This window comes from Hippoglossus stenolepis, chromosome 14, assembly GCF_022539355.2.
Source record: "Hippoglossus stenolepis isolate QCI-W04-F060 chromosome 14, HSTE1.2, whole genome shotgun sequence".
NCBI lineage: Eukaryota > Metazoa > Chordata > Actinopteri > Pleuronectiformes > Pleuronectidae > Hippoglossus > Hippoglossus stenolepis.
The window spans coordinates 9439688-9458623 of record NC_061496.1 but is presented as its reverse complement, the minus strand read 5'-3'; the positions used below and the strand labels follow the sequence as shown (position 1 = coordinate 9458623).

Genomic DNA, 18936 nt, shown 5'->3' with positions numbered 1-18936 from the left:
AGAACATGTCAAAACGACATTTAAAAGAAAAAGAAATAAATAAGAAAATCAAATTTAAAAAATGCATAACAGATAAGAAAGAAAGTGATAAAAATGTTAAAAAGGCAGGAGAGTAAGATCTAGTAAAAGGCTGAAGTAAAGAGAAATGTATTACGTTTTTTACGTTCACTAAACTAGCTTCTCTGATATTTGGAGATATATCCTCTCTCTCTCTCTCTCTCTCTCTCTCTCTCTCTCTCTCTCTCTCTCTCTCTCTCTCTCTCTCTCTCTCTCTCTCTCTCTCTCTCTCTCTCTCTCTCTCTCTCACACACACACACAGAGCCTGTGACCGTGTTCTGTACAAGTGTGTACTGTAGATATCAAGGAAAGTTTGTAAAGTTGGTTGGACAAAAGACATTTTAAGCCTTCAATTTATCTTTTAGGAATTGTAACATCTATTTAAAGTATTTAAGTATTTCGACCAGATTATGAATCAAGGAAAAATAATCATTGGTTGCAGCACCAATGACAGGAATTATTAAGTATCTTTTCAGGTGAAAAACAGCATAGTACTGTTTCTTGTGTCTGTGGAAAATGTGTGGACACAAACATTTTAATAAATAATACATTTTAATAATACAATTTAATAATGCAAGGCAGTGTCTTATTGTGGAAATGAATCATCATCAAAATAAAAAAACAAAAAAACTCCTGAGAGTTATTTTTAAAACATGATACACCTTTAATAAAGGATGCAGATAAAGCTACAAGTGTCTACATTCCCCTTCGACAGCGGTTTCCTTTATATTGCACTTCAACAATATAATGTGCTTTTATTGGTACAGGCAGAACAGGACAAAGGCAAAACAGGAGACACTCACTGTCATACGGTCACATTTAAAAAGGAAATAACAAGAACATTAAGCTTGATTCTTCCTTATACACACATTAAAATCAAACGTCTCATGAATACTGCTCGGAAAAGGTGCAACAGTGTAGTCAATAAAAACTCACGCCTGTATCAACTGTCATGAAAGGAAATATTGTGCGTGAAAGTGAGAGACTTGTGCGAGATGTTACAAGACAATTGTTCCCTGCAACATCAAACGTTACATGTACTGAGTGGATTACAAGTAACACAAAAGCACCACACACTGAAATTATTACTATATTATGCAGCTGCCTAAAGTAGTTTATTACTTTGAGTGACACAACTATAAGTTTGTCGGTGGCTGGGGGTGGGGTGTGTTATAAGTAGCAATTAAAGACAAACAAACAAAAGCAAACATTAACAATATAATGTAGAATTTATCAGTTGAGACGTGAACTTACACACAACTTGTGTTTCTGTGCTTTTGATTCTGTGCATTGATATGTGGTTTGGTGATTAGATATGTGAGCATTAAGATCAGTTGTCTTGCTTGTTTGAATAATAAGAACAAATCAAATAAAAAATCACAACTGTACAATCAAAATGTCCAACATTAAAAAGATCCAGTGTTTGCACAGCAAAGACTTAAATAAAGAAATTCCAAGATTTCCAAGTCACATTAATCTGATAAAATGATAAGGAAAAACCAAAAGGTACAAACTATCAAAGACTGATATTATCAAAATATACTGATTATACACTATATTAATTATATAATTATATTATGACTGACTTAAAATGTAACTGGCAGATAATATATTAATCAGTCTGGTATTGAATTCAAACAGAAAAAAATACTCATCTTACGATAGGCTTTTCCACTGAAACGTGATAAAATGTGTCAAAACGGTCAAAATCTATAATTAAACCTAGTTCCTGTATCACAGAAGTGTCCCAACGTAAAAATCCAAGAGTTTTCATCTCTGAAGTTTTATCTCTTAATCAGACACATCTTATCCATAACTAAATAATAATATATGCCGCTGTGTAGTGCTGCTTACAAGCTTTAGAGGTCCTTTTTCTCAAATACACACACACACACCAATAGCTTAAATTACGTTCACACCTTGTGATGACACAATGGTCGGCAGAAAGAGCACATGGAATAAAGTCTTCACAGTCGCAGGTCAGCCTTGTGTGCTGTTTTGTGGAAGTATAATCGGTGTACAAGCGATACCAGCAAACGATTCTGGGAAGTGCAAATCCCTCTCCCACTCATCTGTCTCCGTGTTGTACACCTGCACGATGCTTGTGACGTTGTTCAGGTGCCAGTTGTATCCTCCCACGATGTAGATCTTCCTGTCCAGTAAGCAGCAGCCTGCCTCGGACTGCCCGGCTCTCATGGGGCTTACCGTGGTCCACTGGTCATTCTCTGGAATGTAATACTCGGCGGCCAGCACGTCAAAACAACGGTCCACGTGGTCCATGCGGCCGCCCAGAGCATAAACCCGATCCCTGTTGCTGATCATGGCGTGCAACACCCTGGGTTCATTCATGGGAGCTCTGAAGTCCCACTGGTCTGACACTGGATCGTAGCAGTGAAGCGTTTTCTTGTCATCCAGCGAGACGCCGTAACCCCCTGAGATATACAGCCTCTCTCCACACGGCGTCCCTGCATGACCCCAGATCCTGCGTTTTAATGGTTCCACGTAAGTCCACTCATTCTTCTTTGGGCAGTAACACTCCACAGATGATAGACTGCCGGATCTATTGCGCCCTCCGGTGGCATAAAGCTGTCCACGAAGCACGTTGAGCTGAAATTGGATACGACCCTCCTGCATGGATTGGATGCGCAGCCACTGGCTCAGGTGTGGGTCGTAGCGGAAACAGCTGTCCACTGCGCCCTCGCCGCTGCGGTACTGTAAGTGCTGTCCGCCGACAACGTACACAAAGTTATCAAGTACGGCGACACAAGCGTGGCTGCACCCCGTTTCCATCTCTGTCAGCTCTTTGAACTGGCGGGAAGTGATGTCAGGGAGACAGAACACCTTGGTACTGACTGTGCGGTCGTTGTCAGTGTAGGGCGTCCCCCCAAAGGTGATGAGCGACATGACGTCAGAACGAATGAGTGTCCGCGAGGATTTCATCTCATGCTGTCTGAAAGGAAGGATTTGATAATTGAAGGCCTCAAGGAGATACTGGCGGCACAGCACTTCCTCCACCATGATGTCCACTGTCTGAACGCTGTCCACCAGCTCTGAGGAGCGCATTAACGGGAAGCGCACATGGCAGAGGACACTGCTGGCTTGAGCCCGGCGAGACTGGTCATACCGGAGCCACCTGATGGCGGCATGGAAGAGATCGATCTCGCTGCAGTTCTTCAGTTTGTTGCTCTGCAGGAAGAAGACGAGGCGCTCCATGGGAATGTGCAGAAAGTCCTCCTCCTCAGCAATCTGGAGGAAGTGACGAAAAGTGAAGGCATCCACCGACTCCTTTAGGGAAGACAGGCTGAAGGTGGTGGCCATCTGGCCGATGTGCAGGCAGGTCTCCACGCTCATCGCTGACTTGAGGAACTCTTCACACAGCTCCACAACGGGGACCATCTGGAGAAACACAGCAGCTCCGAGCACATCTTGAATACAGTCCAGGTCTAAAGTGACCTCAGAACTGTAGGCAAAGTCGATAATGTGTTTCAACCCACGGGCGGACAAGCCCCTCAGCTCAATGGTATCTTGATTGGACTCCCTCATGCCGCCAGTAAACATTGCTCTGAAGCACAAAGAGAGAAAACATGACAGTTTTAGGATTACATTTCATTTCAATGAGGGAGAAAATTCCCCAACCCTCATGACGAACATTCATCCGACTGGATTGTTTTATTTACAGTATGGTGTTAATAACAGATGAACTGAAAACTGTTTAAAGACACAAACCAAAACAGAACATAATCAAATATTAATGATTAAATTCATATTAAATATTAGGCCAAATTTGTATTTAATTTATGTTAAATAATTCATAGTTTTCAAATGTATGGACTTTCCATGTATGTAATATAGTTCTACAATTCAGCAGGAACTGTAGAAAATATGAATTCTGTGGCTCAAATCAAAGACAAAAGGAAAGACAATAAGAATAATTTAGTGCATTTTGTTTCACATTCCACCACCCTGCTCCCCTACTGAACATAGTTGATCTTTTAACTGCAGCTTGCTCTGACAGAGGCACTCAGGATAAATTACTCCAGGTAAGAGCATCTGCTAAGTGCTTCCAATCTAAAATGCAAAGGGGAAGTGAACAGTCTTTATGGTTCCACTTACCTGAAATAATCACTACAGGCAGCCAGCACAGCTTTGTGGACCTGGAAGCGCTCCCCGTTGATGGCCAGCACAACATCAAGCAGTTGGCCCTGAGCCCGCAAAAACGACAAGCCCTGCAGGAGGGTGGCGCTATGACTTGGGGCCGAGAAGGTACAGCGCAGGGTGCTATTCTTGTTTGCCATACTGGAAGAGGAAATACAGGCCTTGTCACAAGCTGGGATTCAAAGGATCGAATCTAATTTGAAACACTTAATAGAAGCAACATCGCTAGGAAGAGAAATGCCATAGACACCTTGTTGCTTATTATAGGAAAACATCAATCGGCCAGTAAGAAGCATGATCACGACAGGTGGAAACGTTACTGTCATACAGGTACATATCACAGGCTGTATATAAAGATGGGTGATGCGTCTCCACTTCCTCACACTATCCAGAAATGAAGCCAAAATATCCTGAACACATACACTGCCATCTTGCTCATCTAGAGCCAGAGTCTGAGTAGTGATCAAGGAATGGAGCAGTGATAAGTTCTTTTTGATCAACACATGCCTCATCAACCGTAAGTCAGTCGTAGTCAATAACTAATTAAAACCAAACTTACTGGAAAAATGAACAGCATCAGTGTGATAAGAACTACGTGAATGGCAGAAATCCTCTTTGAGAAAAATGTATTTAACGTTTACTCTGAATTTTTTGATTGGTCCATATTCCATCTGCTGACATGGATGTCGTCCTTATTCATTTACAGTCTATGGTCCATATAAACAAACTCTCATGGGTAGGGGTAGTAATATTGTGCATGTAAATGTCTACATCGGACAAGATGAAGTCTTCATTATGATGGGGGAGGACGAGCAGGGACCGGGCTAAACAGCTCCGTGTTGCGCGCGTTTTGTGCATCACGGGAAGGATAAACACACCACTTCTTGCGTCCGTCACGCGGAGCTGGACCACGCCCACTAATCACGCATTACGTTCCTTGCATCAAGTGTAAAATTTAACGTAAATCGAATTAAAGTTGTAAAACGAGGCTTACCTCCTTTCGATAGTAGGTGGTGCCACCACTACCACTACATACAGACTGATAGATCTGTTCAGGTCAAAAACACTCTCTTGTCTCTCTTCAGATCGTATAAATCTTTCACCTTTGCAACAGTCTAAGACATGAAAGGAATCTATCTGACACTGGGACATTAAAGCAAACTAACAATAAGGAATTATTTGCTTAATGAATCGTTGCGAGGGGATTCTGTGATTTAAAGTCATGATTTCTGCTTAGATGTCATCAGGCCGGGACTCTTGTCATACATGTCCAGTTTGGAGTCAATTGGACCATGTATGTCCGAGATACAACAACCTTGTGCTTTAATGGTGATTCATCCAAATTTTAAGCCACGCCACGGTCACACTGTGTAACGAAAACTCACAATTTGAACTCACAATTGAATTGTTCTGATGAAAGCTCTAGGAGGAGTTCGTTAAAATACACAACCTGTATAACGGCCAAAATCCAAAATGGCCGACTTTCTGTTATATTAATCAAATTGGTGCCGGGGACTTTTTTTCGAATTTCGTGAAAATTGGTTAAACCAGACAGAATTGTGGTAGTATAATCAAAAAGTTATTTTTTGAACTGTAGCATGTGCCGCTCTCTGCTGTATGTCTTGGTCACAGTGCCCCTTTTTCACAGCAGACACTTGGTGTTTGATGTCGATAAGAGTGGCCACAACACTGTGTCAGCGAGGGAGCAAGAACTACACCAGGACCTTGAAACTAAACCAGCTAAATGAAGCCGAGTTCATTTTGCTGATACAGCTGTGCTTCTCTTACTGTGACATATGTCCCGTGGGGGAAAAAATGAAAAAGTTTATGCGCTGTATGCATGTTGAGAAAGTAAAATAAGATAGTGAGACTGTGACAATACTCTGAAAAATCTGAAGCAGTGTTATCAGTCTGAAAAATCCAGACATGGCCCGGCTCTATACAGGACTGACACCAGTCAATGTGTTGGATTTTAATCTAAATGGCATCAGTAAAAGCAAGTAAACAAACTGTCCAGATTTAACTTGCAACTTGTAATATTATTATACTGTTTTCTGAAACCAAATTTGCTTGGTTTAGTAGTTTTAGCGGCAACAATTAATCAACAGTTAATCAAAAGAGCAATTAGCTTCTACTTTGACAATCGCATGAAGCATTTGAGTGAAATAATAAAGCAAAAACCTAAAAAAAACTCGAATGTCAACTGGAAATGTTTGGATTTGACAAAAGGGCAGTTTTAAGATGATCTGAGAAACTGAGAATGATAGCTGTTTGGGATAATTGATTAATCAATATTAATAATCATTAGTTGTAGTCTTACTTGGTTTATTGGTGCAGTTAAGGAGAATTAATCTTTACAGTAACAAGTACAGCAGCTTGGTTGCATCAACACTGCCAACAAATACTTTTAGTATTGTTTTACTCATGATACTGTTTATTTGTTCATGTTTGTTTTCACAGTGAAGAAACACAATACCTTTACATCAATAACTTCCGCATGTGTATAAACACACGTGTACATTTAACCCACTCGTGATACATGAAGCCAAAGTAAACAAGAGCGTTAATAAAAGGAAAATATTTTACTACATAATAAATTAATGAAGTTAAATTCAGCTGTTACAACACAACACACAGAGTTTGTTGTGTTGTAACAGCTGATCGTCGATACGAGACTCAGGCAGTGCTGCTGCCCGGAGGCCCGAACAGCGCCTCGGTGATTCCTGAGTGTCAAGCCCGGGCGCCGGGGCGCTCCGGCGGGCAGGGACCGGGCTGCAGTGCCCGGAGCCGCGGAGACTTCAGGCTAACACCGAAGGGACCAGTCCCAACAGCGCGGACACAACACGTCCTCCCCCCGCGCCACTCACCTGCTCTGCGCATGTTTCGAAGCAAAGTCCCCACCGTCCGACTCCGCCATGTTCTAGCACAGAGCAGCCCGCATGGGGCATCTTCATGAGCGGGGAGACGAGGTCAGCAACTCGGCTGATCCGACCATAGTGTTTGGAAAGTGTGGAGAGCGCCTGTTGTTTCAGGCTCCGAGGGAGAGCAGCAGCCTGAGGTCCGGAGATGACCTCTCCTGTCTACCTGTCCTCCCCCTGTACTGAGCGCTTCTCCCCACGGAGAGGCGCCACTGTTCCATAAACACACGACTAGGCCTGTACTAGTTCCCATCACGGATGTATTGGTTCCCAAACAAACCGCTAGAAGTTGAACAATGGGTCCCCCAAACAGAAATGGGGCTCAAAACAACGTGAAGCTCCATAGACAGGGTGAAACCTGTGTGTGTCCGTTTGTTCATCTGTTTTCAGCAGCGTTGCCAGATGGGAAATGTTGAAGTATCGTACCAGAAGCTTAAAATCTTCTTATTTTGAGGAATGCACGCGACCACAGTATCCACAGGAGTGGGATGTTTGTAAGCTGTGTCGAGATTCCGAGGCAATTTAGTGTACAGAAACCAGACACCTTTTCAAGGCACAAGGCTCGTATGATGAAATATGAGACAGGAAGGACTTGTGTTAAGCTTGAGAAGAGATGCGTTAACACAGACCTGGTCCATATTTTACTATCCAGATTACAATTGATAATACTAAGTGTCACAAAATGATCAAGTTATCGTACATCATGCATTATTAATCGTATAGAGGCCAAAATAATCATACAAATACGATAATTATCGTACATCTGTCAACACTGGTTTTCAGTCATGCGCTGAACTATGGATAATCTCCTGACTTTCTCCAGAGGGGCTGTATGTGCAAATGCAAATGTCCGAGTGAGAGTCTCCTGACTTTTTGAACACAGCAGGAGATACTCCCCAGGATAAAAACAAAAACATTGGATCTCCGCAGCAGAATTCATATGTGACGTCCTGACTGTGGCTGCTGCAGCACCCTCACCTGAACACTTTCTGTGTCGTGAACGCGTCTGAAAGGCAACTTCTGCGGAAAGTCCGGACCCAAATTCTCTGCACAATCCGTTTTGTTTGTGGGCAGGATTACACAAAAACTGATTTTTTGTGTAACGGATTTCCACAAAACCTGCATGTTATATGGATCAGGGAACAACCCATTAAATATTGGTGCAGATCAAGATCAGGGGGCAGATCGGTATGTGCATGAAGTACAATTCATCTGCAGTTGTGCACATTGTATATTGAAAGATGTCATAATTGCCCTAATTCATTGTCTTTCGTCTGCAGATGCAACTGAGTGTTTATGTGTGTGATCTTACAAAAATGTCCCATCCAAACCAGACCTACACACCCATGAGTTCTACCGCTGTTGTCAAAATAAGCTCTAGTCCAAATGTGCGGAAGGAACATGTGTGTACTGTATTTATACACACAGACAAAGCAATGTGGTGTCGCTAGATAGTATTCTAACCACAAATTGCATTCATCAGATGTTAATCTGCTGTCTGTGGTCGGGACACATGATATTGATCTCCCTGTGGTGAGAGATAAAGTGTGTGACACTACAAAGATACATACTTGCTAATTTAACTCTTAACCAAACACAGGAACCAGTTTTTCTGCTGTGAACATGTAAGTCGGTCGTCACTTATAATAAATCAGCCTGACATGCTCTAGTTTGAAACCCACAGAGCTCTCACTGGTTATGACTAATCTAAGTTTATTCACCTTGCATAAGACACTTTTTGGAAAGGCCATGGTCTCTCTGTCCTGACCACTTCCTGTCACAGGATTACCTCTTCACAGAATCACTTTTTGCGTTGCTCAGCCTTCACACGCAGTGCTGCTTCACCTTTTGTTTCGTTTCACACTGACAATGGGACACAGTCTTTACAGTATATAATAATAATAAAACATTTTGTTTATATGCGCCTTTCACACCACTCATGGTCACCTTACAGGGCAGAGATGAAAACAGAACAAACAAAGAGGGTTTCTTTCATTGTAGCTGATGTATGCTCAAATGTGCATATTTGTTTGGTTTTAATTAGTTATTTGATCCTACAAAACAACAGAGTGAAATCTTATGTTTGACAGCTGAGACTCGCTCATGACTGGTCTCTGGCTCCAAATAATGTCATTGGCACAAGATGGTAGCGTTCGTATCCAAGACACTTTGGCTTCTGGATAGTGGGATGAAGGGGAGATGTGTCGGCCATCTGTAAATACAGTCTAAGGTCTGAACAAGACCTTCCCACAAAAATTGTTTATTGACAACCTGCAGTGACAAAGTCTGTGTGTGGTCAACTCTGCTTATATCATTATGCTGATCTCCTTATGAAAAATATCACTGACAAAATACTATTCAAAAATACACAAACGTGAAACAGGAAAACCAATACTTGCTCCAGGGAAAGATTAAATATTTAAAATATTGTTGCTTAAAAAGATACAACTTTCAAAACAGAATTCATTAATCCAGTATAGGTGAACAAATATGTAAAAGATTTTGTCTTTAAGGTGAATCTGTCTTTAGATCAAAGACCAAACCATTCCTGTATATCAGCATGGCGATCTCACTTTCCACCTGCTCCAGATCTGTTAGTTTTTTGACTCTGGAGCTCTTCTGCTCCTGATCTGTGGAGCCAGGACTCTCATCACCGCTCCCCTCTGACATCCTCGAATCCCCCTCACTCTCATTCTCCACGTCCTCGTCGCTCCCAGCGTCCCACTCTCCTCGGAGGGTGGTGGTTTCCTCTGCTTCCTGAGGGACAGTCTTCCGCTCTGGGTGCAGCTGCAGCAGTATCAGCTCGTCCACCTCCTCTTTCCCCTCCAGCATCTCCTGATGTAGGTCACGTTAAAACATGAGAGTGAGACTCAGTGGTGAAAACTCAACATACTTTGCTGTGCTATTGAATTCTAAACTTGTAATCAATGGAACAGGTCACTGTTTTGGTTTCTTGCTCAGGAATCACGCTAATGTCTCAGAAAATCAAATAAAGCATAGAAGAAGCAGAATGCAGGAGGGAAAGTATTTCAGTAAATTTAAAGTTAACATATGGAGCCACTTAAAAGTTCACTTTACTCAACTTGTGCCTGTGATTGATTGTAACATATCAACATTTAAAGATCAAGATACGCTTGAGTTAGGTTTTCATCAGCCGTATCATAGAAAAGTGGAATTACATTGTCTTCAATGAGGTGAGTTTTTTTTTTATTACAATCTCTGCTGACACTTCCTTTGAGTAGTTATACAGTGTACTGTATATAGACTGCACTGATTTACTGTACACACTGTTAACTATGTCTGAGGGAATTAGTTCTGCTGTTTGATTAAGTTATAGTTTTTAAATGAGAAAACTAAGCTGTCATGTTTTCAGAAAGAGCAAAAACTTTGATATAAACAGTTCTGCAGCCTGTGTGTGGGATTTACCTGACCACGGTGATTGGGTGAGAAATCTGGAATAACCGGCGTCGGCACAGGAGGAAAGATTTTGTTTTGGATTCTGAGCATCAGAACAGAGTAGAAACTGTTAAAAATAGATCAATCCAGGGGGAACTAGAACAGTCAGTAGAGCATCTACCTCCTCCAAGGCCCAACAGTTCTATTAAAGTCATTCGAGCTGCACCAAATTTCACACACTCATCAGCCCCCTAAATATATCAACATCCATGAATTGTTCCCTGGGAAAACAACAAAAAAATGTTGAACTATCACAATTTTTAAGAAAGGGGAAAACAAAATCCTGTATTTATTGTTAATGTTACTGTGATGTGAATCTGAAGAGTTTCAACAGTTTCACCACAAAAGTTAAAAACTAAGAAATGGAGAACGTCTTAGATAATCCCAGACATTTTCACTTTATCCTGTTGCTGATGATTTAGGCGTTAATAAAAGTCACGTGGTTTGATAAAAAAAAAAAAACAATACATAAATTCTCCACGCCTTCCCTACAAAGCGAGTTCATACTGTAGTTTATGTGATTGTTCATATTACACACCAAAGTGTGGAGGCTTTAAAGTATGGAGGTCACCTACCTCTTCAAGACGACGGTGCACATTGTCGAGGTGAAGAAGAACCCAATCAGCAGGCCCAAACTCAACCACACTAATTTGGGTGGAGAAAAAGGAAGACAGGGAAAATGAGTTTGCGTCCGCATGTGGAAAAACTGCAAAGCTGCTTCAACATGGGAGCTGGCTCTGTAGGTCTGATACCATTCATATGTTTCTCCTGCAGCGTGTTGATAGTGACTCTGGCTGCGGGTCCTGCTCCCGCTCGGGTCACTACGGCCAGGCTGATATTGTATTTTGTTCCCGGTGTCAAGTTTTCCAGACTGTATTTTCTCAATGAGGCGGATATGTTATGGCACTCTGATGAACACAAGATGTTGAGAAATATCACAGTTAAATTCATATAGCTGGTGTCATTGGAGAATTTCGGTGAAACTTTGTCATTTAAAAGTTCAAAAGTTGTACACAAATAATTCATCTGTGAAAAACCCTTCAAACAAATTGCTTCAGATGATGTAGAAAAGTGGCTTTCACACCTCTCATCTCATCCCGCGAACCCATTTTCACACTGCACAGGCTGTAGTGTGTGAGGAAACCTCGCTGGTCCTCAGAGGTGATCGCTTTCCAGGAGAGGTTAGCAGAATTGTGCGTTTGACCAAAAACAGTGATATCCTGAGGTTCTCTGCGCGGTGCTGACGGGGAAAAGAAAGAAAGTAGGGTTAAATGACTTCTCTTTCGTCTTGCGGTACAGGATACATGTTCTCTCACTGAGATGCACCGATTAGTGCCATCTCCTCAACAATCATCTCGTTACTGGGTTCCACAGGAAATCTTTCTCGTCTTAAACCTTTTTCGAATCTCTCTTAAAGACACATTTTTATAAGTGTGCTTTTATAGCATTTACCTTTTTCATAGCATCAACTAACTAATTAAAACCTAATTTACCTGAGAATTGGCATCAGAATGTTATTTTGTGCACTTTGACTTTTTTTGTTTGGTCCATGTCCCATCTACTAACATGCAGGAGGCGTGGCTTATGACTGACACTGCAGCCAGCCTAGAGGGCAATCAAGATTACATCTGGGTTCTGTCCCACGCCTGGCACCAAGCGTTTTAGACGGACGCATTCCGGTCTGGAGTGTGCATCCAGTGCACACATCATGCAGAGAAATCTAATTCAAAGACACATACCTCCCTCTTTTTGGTAGTAGAGGCACGTCTTAACTGTCCGCGGCTTCCCAACGTCACACATGTGTTCAAAGTAAAGGTAGCCAACGTAATCCTGTAACAGAGCTACGCCTGGAAGTGAAACAGGAAGTGTGTGGATCAGGTGTAAGGTACAGAAAATGTTTCCAGTGAAAGTGTGACACAACAAGAGAAAAGTTAAAGTGGTATTTCTACACAGTGGAAAGTCCCCTGAGTTTAAAAAAATGTTTTTGCATTGTGACCTATTTGTCAGTGAAATGATGCAAAAATGTTCTTTAAAATGTGTGTTTTGAAATTGTCATTAGTTGGAGGATTTGACAATAAAAACTAAACAGAACCCTCTGCAGTTGTGTGTCAAAGTTAAAGTTGTGTGATTTAAAGTACTCACTCTTTCTTTCTTGCTCCCTTACTTGTTTTTTCTTACTTTCTAAAGTTATCACACGGTCTGGCTTCAAACCTCCATCTTGAAGCTCGTACCATTGCTTGCAAGTTTTCTTACTCGATTTATTATCCACCGTTTTGTCACAAGCTGTCGGGGAAAGAATGACAGAAAGAACATCCTTCAGTGAAATTCTGCTTAATGATTAATACTTTTGATATTTGAAACACACACACTTGGGCCTACTTTTTAAATCCGCAGTAGGATCGGCTGGCACATGAACGGTGGCTGAAGGAGAACACCCTGCTGCATTTCTGGCGATGACAGAGATGTCGACGGGAGAGTATGACACATAAATGGTGAAGTTATTTGTTTTGAGGTGTTGTCTCCTCTTCTCTGTCCTCACACAAGGACATCCCAGAGAAGACTGTGTGTCCTCCAGTCTGTAGGTCACTCCTGCTGCTGCTGCTGCTGCGTGGGACATCAGCTGAAGAGGAGCAGAACACACCTCAGTTCAAACACATGGAAACAGCACCGGGGGGGGGGCAACAGGTCAATGAGTCAAATGAAATGTCTTAAAGTGAAACCCAAAGTGAAGACAAAACCCCCGAATGGCCGACACTGCAAGTAGTCATTTTAAAATGGTCGGATAAGTGGATGCTCTGGTGTCGGTTTTCTGTAACTGGTTCACCTTCCAAGTCAGCGTCACCTCTCTAGTGCCATTCAAACGTTTGGTTGCCACGTTGACTTCAGGCTCGTGTGCAAGCTCTGCAAGAAAAAAGAAAAAAGAAACCAGAAATTCAGTTTCATTTTTACAACTAAAAACTGTTTTAAACGTACAATATAACTTCAGCCACGAGGGTCTCGGAATCAAAACCTAATAAAAGACCCAGTTTGATGGTGATGTGAAGCAGCGTGGGATTATGGGAATTGCGGATGAAAATCTACCTGACCCGACTCCAATGTATTGAAGTTTTAATAATGTTACGCAACAAAACGCTAAATAATCGTGAGAAAAACAAACAGTGGAAGGAAAGAACGCTGACTGGCCAGCAGTGTGTTTCTCCTTCGTCACACGTCGTTTGAAAGGCGATCAAAATTAATCATCCCACTACCTTGAATGAAAAAATTGAGGATGAAGGTTGAGGTTTGAACATTGTTGGAAACATTTTGGACAATATAAATGCACAAGTCAACAAAATGAGGTTGAGTCATTTTCAGACATTTTACTGAAGAAGTGTTACGTCTTATATGTTTAAACATCTCAGCAATCCATCAGTTCATAGTTTTCAATCTCCACAGGTAGAGAAGAGGCCCCTGCGTGGACTTCAAGGAATTAAACCCGAAGAGATGTGAAATGATGGAAGGTGTTGGGGTGAGGGTGGTGACACATATTTAATCGCACCTCAAACAGTCTGGGGATTTTCATGCTCCTCACTGTGTCCCTTTGTGATTCATATATGTGAATTGATTTGACTCCGCTTCATGATGACTGATCACTCGTTTTTTTGTGTCGAACTATCGCCAACAAATAATTTCAAAGCAGGATAATGCATTTCAATCCAAAACACGACCATTGTGCGACAACTATAAAAACCTGAGATCCATGCACTAATGTGAGGAGATAACATGGGTTCACCTGCAGGAACAATCACCACTGGAGACCAGTGGCTCCACAGCGGGTCTTTGACCTGAGTGGACCGTTGTCTGATCTGAACCCAGTGAGCTGAATGCTGCGAGAGATTCTCCACCGTTACCTGGTCTGTGCAGATAAAAAACAAAGGAGGCATTTAAGTTTCCTAATATAAAGTCCTCATATCTAATAAATGACAAAACGACTCTGATCTGCCACTTTATAGTGTTAGGTAGACAAAGATTACTCACGAGTGTGTTAAAGCAACACTATGCAATTTTTTAACTTTAAAATAGAACCTTCAAAATTAGCTTGACGGTACTCTGACTTGGAATAAGGAGAATGTTTCCTCTTTTATTCCCACTTTTCACCCTGAGCGTCTGTTCTCGCTCTATGTTACTTTGGCGAGTGGGTACGATCTCCCGTGAGAAGTGTGGAACTGACAGAGAGTCGCAGCTTCAATTGCCAGAATGAGGCTCAGCGAGTTCAAGAGGAATGTTGAACTTGAACAGCCAGGGATAATGGTAATATCCACCATTGCAGTTGTTCTAGGCTTGTTTTTTCAACATGAAAACAACTTTGTGCTTTTAATTGATCATCCATGTCGTATTCTAGTTGCTTTCTTCCAGAGGGTGGTCATGTGATAGGAGTCTGACGCTGTTATTACTCAGTAAAAGTTACATAGAGTTGCTTCAAATACTTTCAGCCAGGGGTCTTTAGTAGTAGATCGTCGCCTCAACCAAAACAGGAGAAATGTGATTCCAGGGAGTTCCAAATTTTGTGTGTTCTTGGATAGTTTGAAAACAGAACGTACATTCAGAAGTTCCCGTTTTTTTCCGAGTTGTACAGTGTGAAGTCTGGATCTTTTCCAAACTGTGTGCAGTCACTGAGGAAAGGAGAAATCAAATTTAGCAAACCTTCAGTTAGTGGGATAAAACAGACAAAAACAGCAGCGTGGCCCTTCAGTGTGTTTCTAGAGGTTTATCCACATCTGGTAAATAAATATATCACCCACAGAAAACATGAAATAACACTGATCTAACATTTCATTCAGAAGATGTTGATTAAAAGGACATGAGGGCACTTACCCGTGTTGGTTTTGGTAAATATCTGTAACAACATTGAAGGAAAAATGGTTGTGTAGAAAAGCAAAAATCGAAATGAGCTTCAGACACAATAGATTTGGTGACTAAACACAAATGTGCCTTACTTTTTCCCACGATTCTGCGGGGTGTCCATCTCGTCGAAACCAGACCTCGGCTAAAGCTGGATGCTTCTCTGGAGCCTCCCAGATTAAGCTGAGGCTGTTTTTTGACCAGGACATTGAAATATTTTGTGGTGCATCATACTTAACTGTTGAGGATAAGCACAAAAAAAAACGTTTTATATGTCATAGGATTTAAAACACAATATATTTTGTATTATTTACAATTTTTTCCTCCTTATTGTACAAAGTATTATGAAATCTCAAAATAAATGAGCACTACCTTAACACATCAATTCATATCCATTATTTGGAAGCCATAACATCCAATAATCATTGATTGATCACGCTACTAATAAATCCAAAATAAAGGTCTATTCCAGGTCCAATGTTCTGGTCCAGATCAGATAATTCAGGGGAAGCCTAACCCCCTTCTAGTGTTCAGCAAGTTTTTTTCTGTTTGGCCAAACCACAAATTTGAGATGACATTTTTTTTCTGGATACAGTTTTCACTGAATGAGCAATAGTATCCGATGCATCTTGTTATTTTATATCCGCTGCTGATGCGATTAAATGTCAGAACTCCTGAAGCTTTTCCTTCATTCGGAGTCCGGTCTTCCTCTGGCTGTAGATTGTTTGTTAGGACTTCTCTTTTGTGTGTGTGTGATGTCTGTGGTTGCACGTCTCCTGCAGTCGCCTGCCATTTTATGGGGACTGGCAGGCCGTCTACCAATGCTGGGAACTAGGACCTTTCAATTTACAAGAACAATGACTTTCATCTTAACACATGTGTCAACAATTCTGCAGTTTGAGAACATGTCACGGATCTGATGTAGAAATTTACAGTTTCAGAGGATATTGGAGAATGAGGCCAAAGGTATAACTCTCCCATTCTGCAAGCTGAAATCAGAGAATCATCAATTACCTATGTCTTTGAGCACCACGGACCTCCTGGGCGATGAGCAGCTGGAGTTTCCTACATGAGCTTCCACCCAAATGTAAACCTCTCGGCGTTGGATCAACGCTTCCTCGCGGATCGTGCGCCAGGTCTGGTAAATGCCCTTAAACTTTGTTTTACTACGGATAAATATTTAGGTTTGAGTTGTAAAAGTGGCAGCAACTGAAAGACATCATCATTAGACTGGAGGTTTATAATTAGCAGACTTGACACTCCTACACTTCTATTTCTAAATTTATATATTTGACACATTAACCGTAAATCTAGTCAGACATATGCAGTGTCTTTGGAAACTTTGCGATAAAGATTTTAAGGTCAAGTTAGATTTTAAAGTAAGACTTAAAGGGGAAATCACCATGAGTTCATTGTTAGTTGAGTTAATTTTTACACTTAAAAAAGAAGAATACTCACTTAAAGTAAAGGTCGAACGTCACATTGCCATCAGTCGGGCTCATGCTCCATTCACACGTGTAAACCGATTCGCTAGCATTTTTCTTGAAGCACTCAGGACTTGTAGGAGCTTCACATGCAGACCCTTCAGAGAAACACGTGTCTTTAAAATGATCAAATTCATATAAAATTAAAGCCCTCAAAAAGCCAATTCATTTGGGTTACAATAATAAGAATAAGAATAATCCTTACAATTTCAAAAGGGCCTCCCACCGTCTAACTACTTTTTTACCTATTTTTACTGAATAAATAAAGAAGTGTTTTCTTTAGAGGTAAACAAGCACAAATAACCAACCAGCAGCAGCAGGGTTCTCATTTTATATAACTTTTTGTTTTATTGTTATTCTGCTTTTAAATGTACCTCTCCTTTTCAATTTGTTGTTTTACTGCAAAGCACTTAAAAATGCATTATATATTAAATCAGTCTTGCCATTCTGAAGAGGGTAAAGTTACATAGTGAAATACAAATGCATCTATAAAGGAATAATTTGACAATGTGTAAAGTAGCAGTTAGTGGAAACTACAGGCAGACACCTGAGAAAAGCTGCACAATGCCGTGCATCTGTTAGTGGAAACTACATGATGTCGATAGGCCAACATTTTGTGGCTGATGTACTAGTTTAACTGCGGAATCATCTATTGACATATGTTTAACATGTGTTTGATATTAAAAGTGAATTATAAACCAGATTAATAACACATAAGTAGTGAAAAAGTAAAAAAGTAAAGATATATTTCATATTCCTTTACCTTTGCTTACGGTTGTGAGGAAGATAAACACAAAATATCCACGTAGTGAACTCCAGTTTCTCAAAGTTTCCATGAAGTGCAGAGGAAAGTAGAAAGAGAAGATCGTCCTCCGGTGCCTGAGAGCTGATTGTCTGCCTTCACGTAGTCTTTTTTAGAAATGTCACAGCAGTTTCCAGATCAGGTAAAGTAAGTTGCAGCAAAACCACAGAGTCAGAGGTGGGGGGGGGGGTGACGGGGATGCTTTCGGCACAGACACAACAACCGTTCTGAAAGTGACTGAGCTTTGAAGTGCCTCTCTCATTTATTTTTAATGTTTTTTTCCCCCCTACAATTGCTTTGAGTGGTCATCAAGACCAGAAAAGCAGTCGGTAAAAAGTCCTAAGAAACCACTTTTAAATCCATTAGATCCAGATTCGTATTTGACTGTAGCATTACTGTCGTGTATTCCAGCCTAAAGAATAATGTAGAAACAAACCATCCTGTACCATGGAAAACAACGGATGTAACGGATGGATTAGAGATTTTCATGGAACTGTTAATTCAGGTATTTCTGCATGCGATGATCCCATAATCGCACATTTTGTGTTGCTCTATACAAATGTACGATAAATGCTTTTAATCTGTTGCATATCGTGATGTCAAACTATTCAACAACACTACTGAACTGTGATGTCTAAAAGCCACCCACCGCCCCGACGTGTGCTGTGGTCTTCATCAACTTCATCTTACATCCTCATTTGTTGTACCCCAATTCCCATTTATGCAAGTGACAGTTTCATACTAAAATCACTTGCACTTTCAGTTTGTAAAGGTGGCTCCTGTTCACACTTACTAGAATTTACGTATAACAACACTGACCCAGTAAGATGCTCTCACATCTGCATTTTTTAAGCCTAGACTTACTTGAATTTGCTCAAGAACTGATTTTCATTGGTTATTTAAAAATAATTCAAAAACTGATTTTTGTTATCGGTACACTTTCCACACTTTAAGCTATTTCATTTCTCAACATAATTATTCACGAGCTTCTTGTCGTGGTGCAACTCCTCATCATCAAATGAAAGTAGAGGGCAGTTTTTCTAAGCAGTATATTGTAGAAGTACAAAATATAAAAGTAAAATGGAAAACAAACGGAAAGATATAGCATTTCCTGATTTTGTGAACTTTTATGAAGCTATTAATTTGATTTTATCTTCACTTCTCAATAGCAAGGTGGTCAATG

At 40.9% G+C, this 18936-nt stretch overlaps 2 protein-coding genes across 3 annotated transcripts; both read right to left on the bottom strand.

The window, feature by feature from the left end:
- Positions 1-700: 700 nt before the first annotated feature.
- On the bottom strand, positions 701-7526 carry klhl26 (kelch-like family member 26). Its single transcript, XM_035177325.2, has 3 exons — positions 7080-7526; positions 4171-4353; positions 701-3619 (listed from the first exon to the last, which is right to left on the bottom strand). The coding sequence occupies exons 1-3, from the start codon at positions 7127-7129 to the stop codon at positions 2038-2040; spliced, it is 1815 nt and encodes a 604-aa protein (XP_035033216.1). The 5' UTR covers positions 7130-7526; the 3' UTR covers positions 701-2037.
- A 1500-nt stretch (positions 7527-9026) lies between these two features.
- On the bottom strand, positions 9027-17860 carry LOC118120664 (interleukin-12 receptor subunit beta-1). Of its 2 annotated transcripts, none has more exons than XM_035175809.2 (16): positions 17725-17860; positions 16926-17049; positions 16482-16633; positions 15563-15705; positions 15441-15462; positions 15167-15238; positions 14359-14481; positions 13411-13487; positions 12966-13206; positions 12729-12869; positions 12326-12433; positions 11671-11826; positions 11339-11494; positions 11162-11231; positions 10557-10629; positions 9027-9965 (listed from the first exon to the last, which is right to left on the bottom strand). In XM_035175809.2, the coding sequence occupies exons 2-16, from the start codon at positions 16967-16969 to the stop codon at positions 9639-9641; spliced, it is 1905 nt and encodes a 634-aa protein (XP_035031700.1). In that variant the 5' UTR covers positions 16970-17049; positions 17725-17860; the 3' UTR covers positions 9027-9638. The 2 variants fall into 2 exon arrangements, with proteins under 2 accessions (XP_035031700.1, XP_035031699.1); XM_035175808.2 differs by having other exon boundaries at positions 17715-17855.
- Between the last annotated feature and the right edge of the window lie 1076 nt (positions 17861-18936).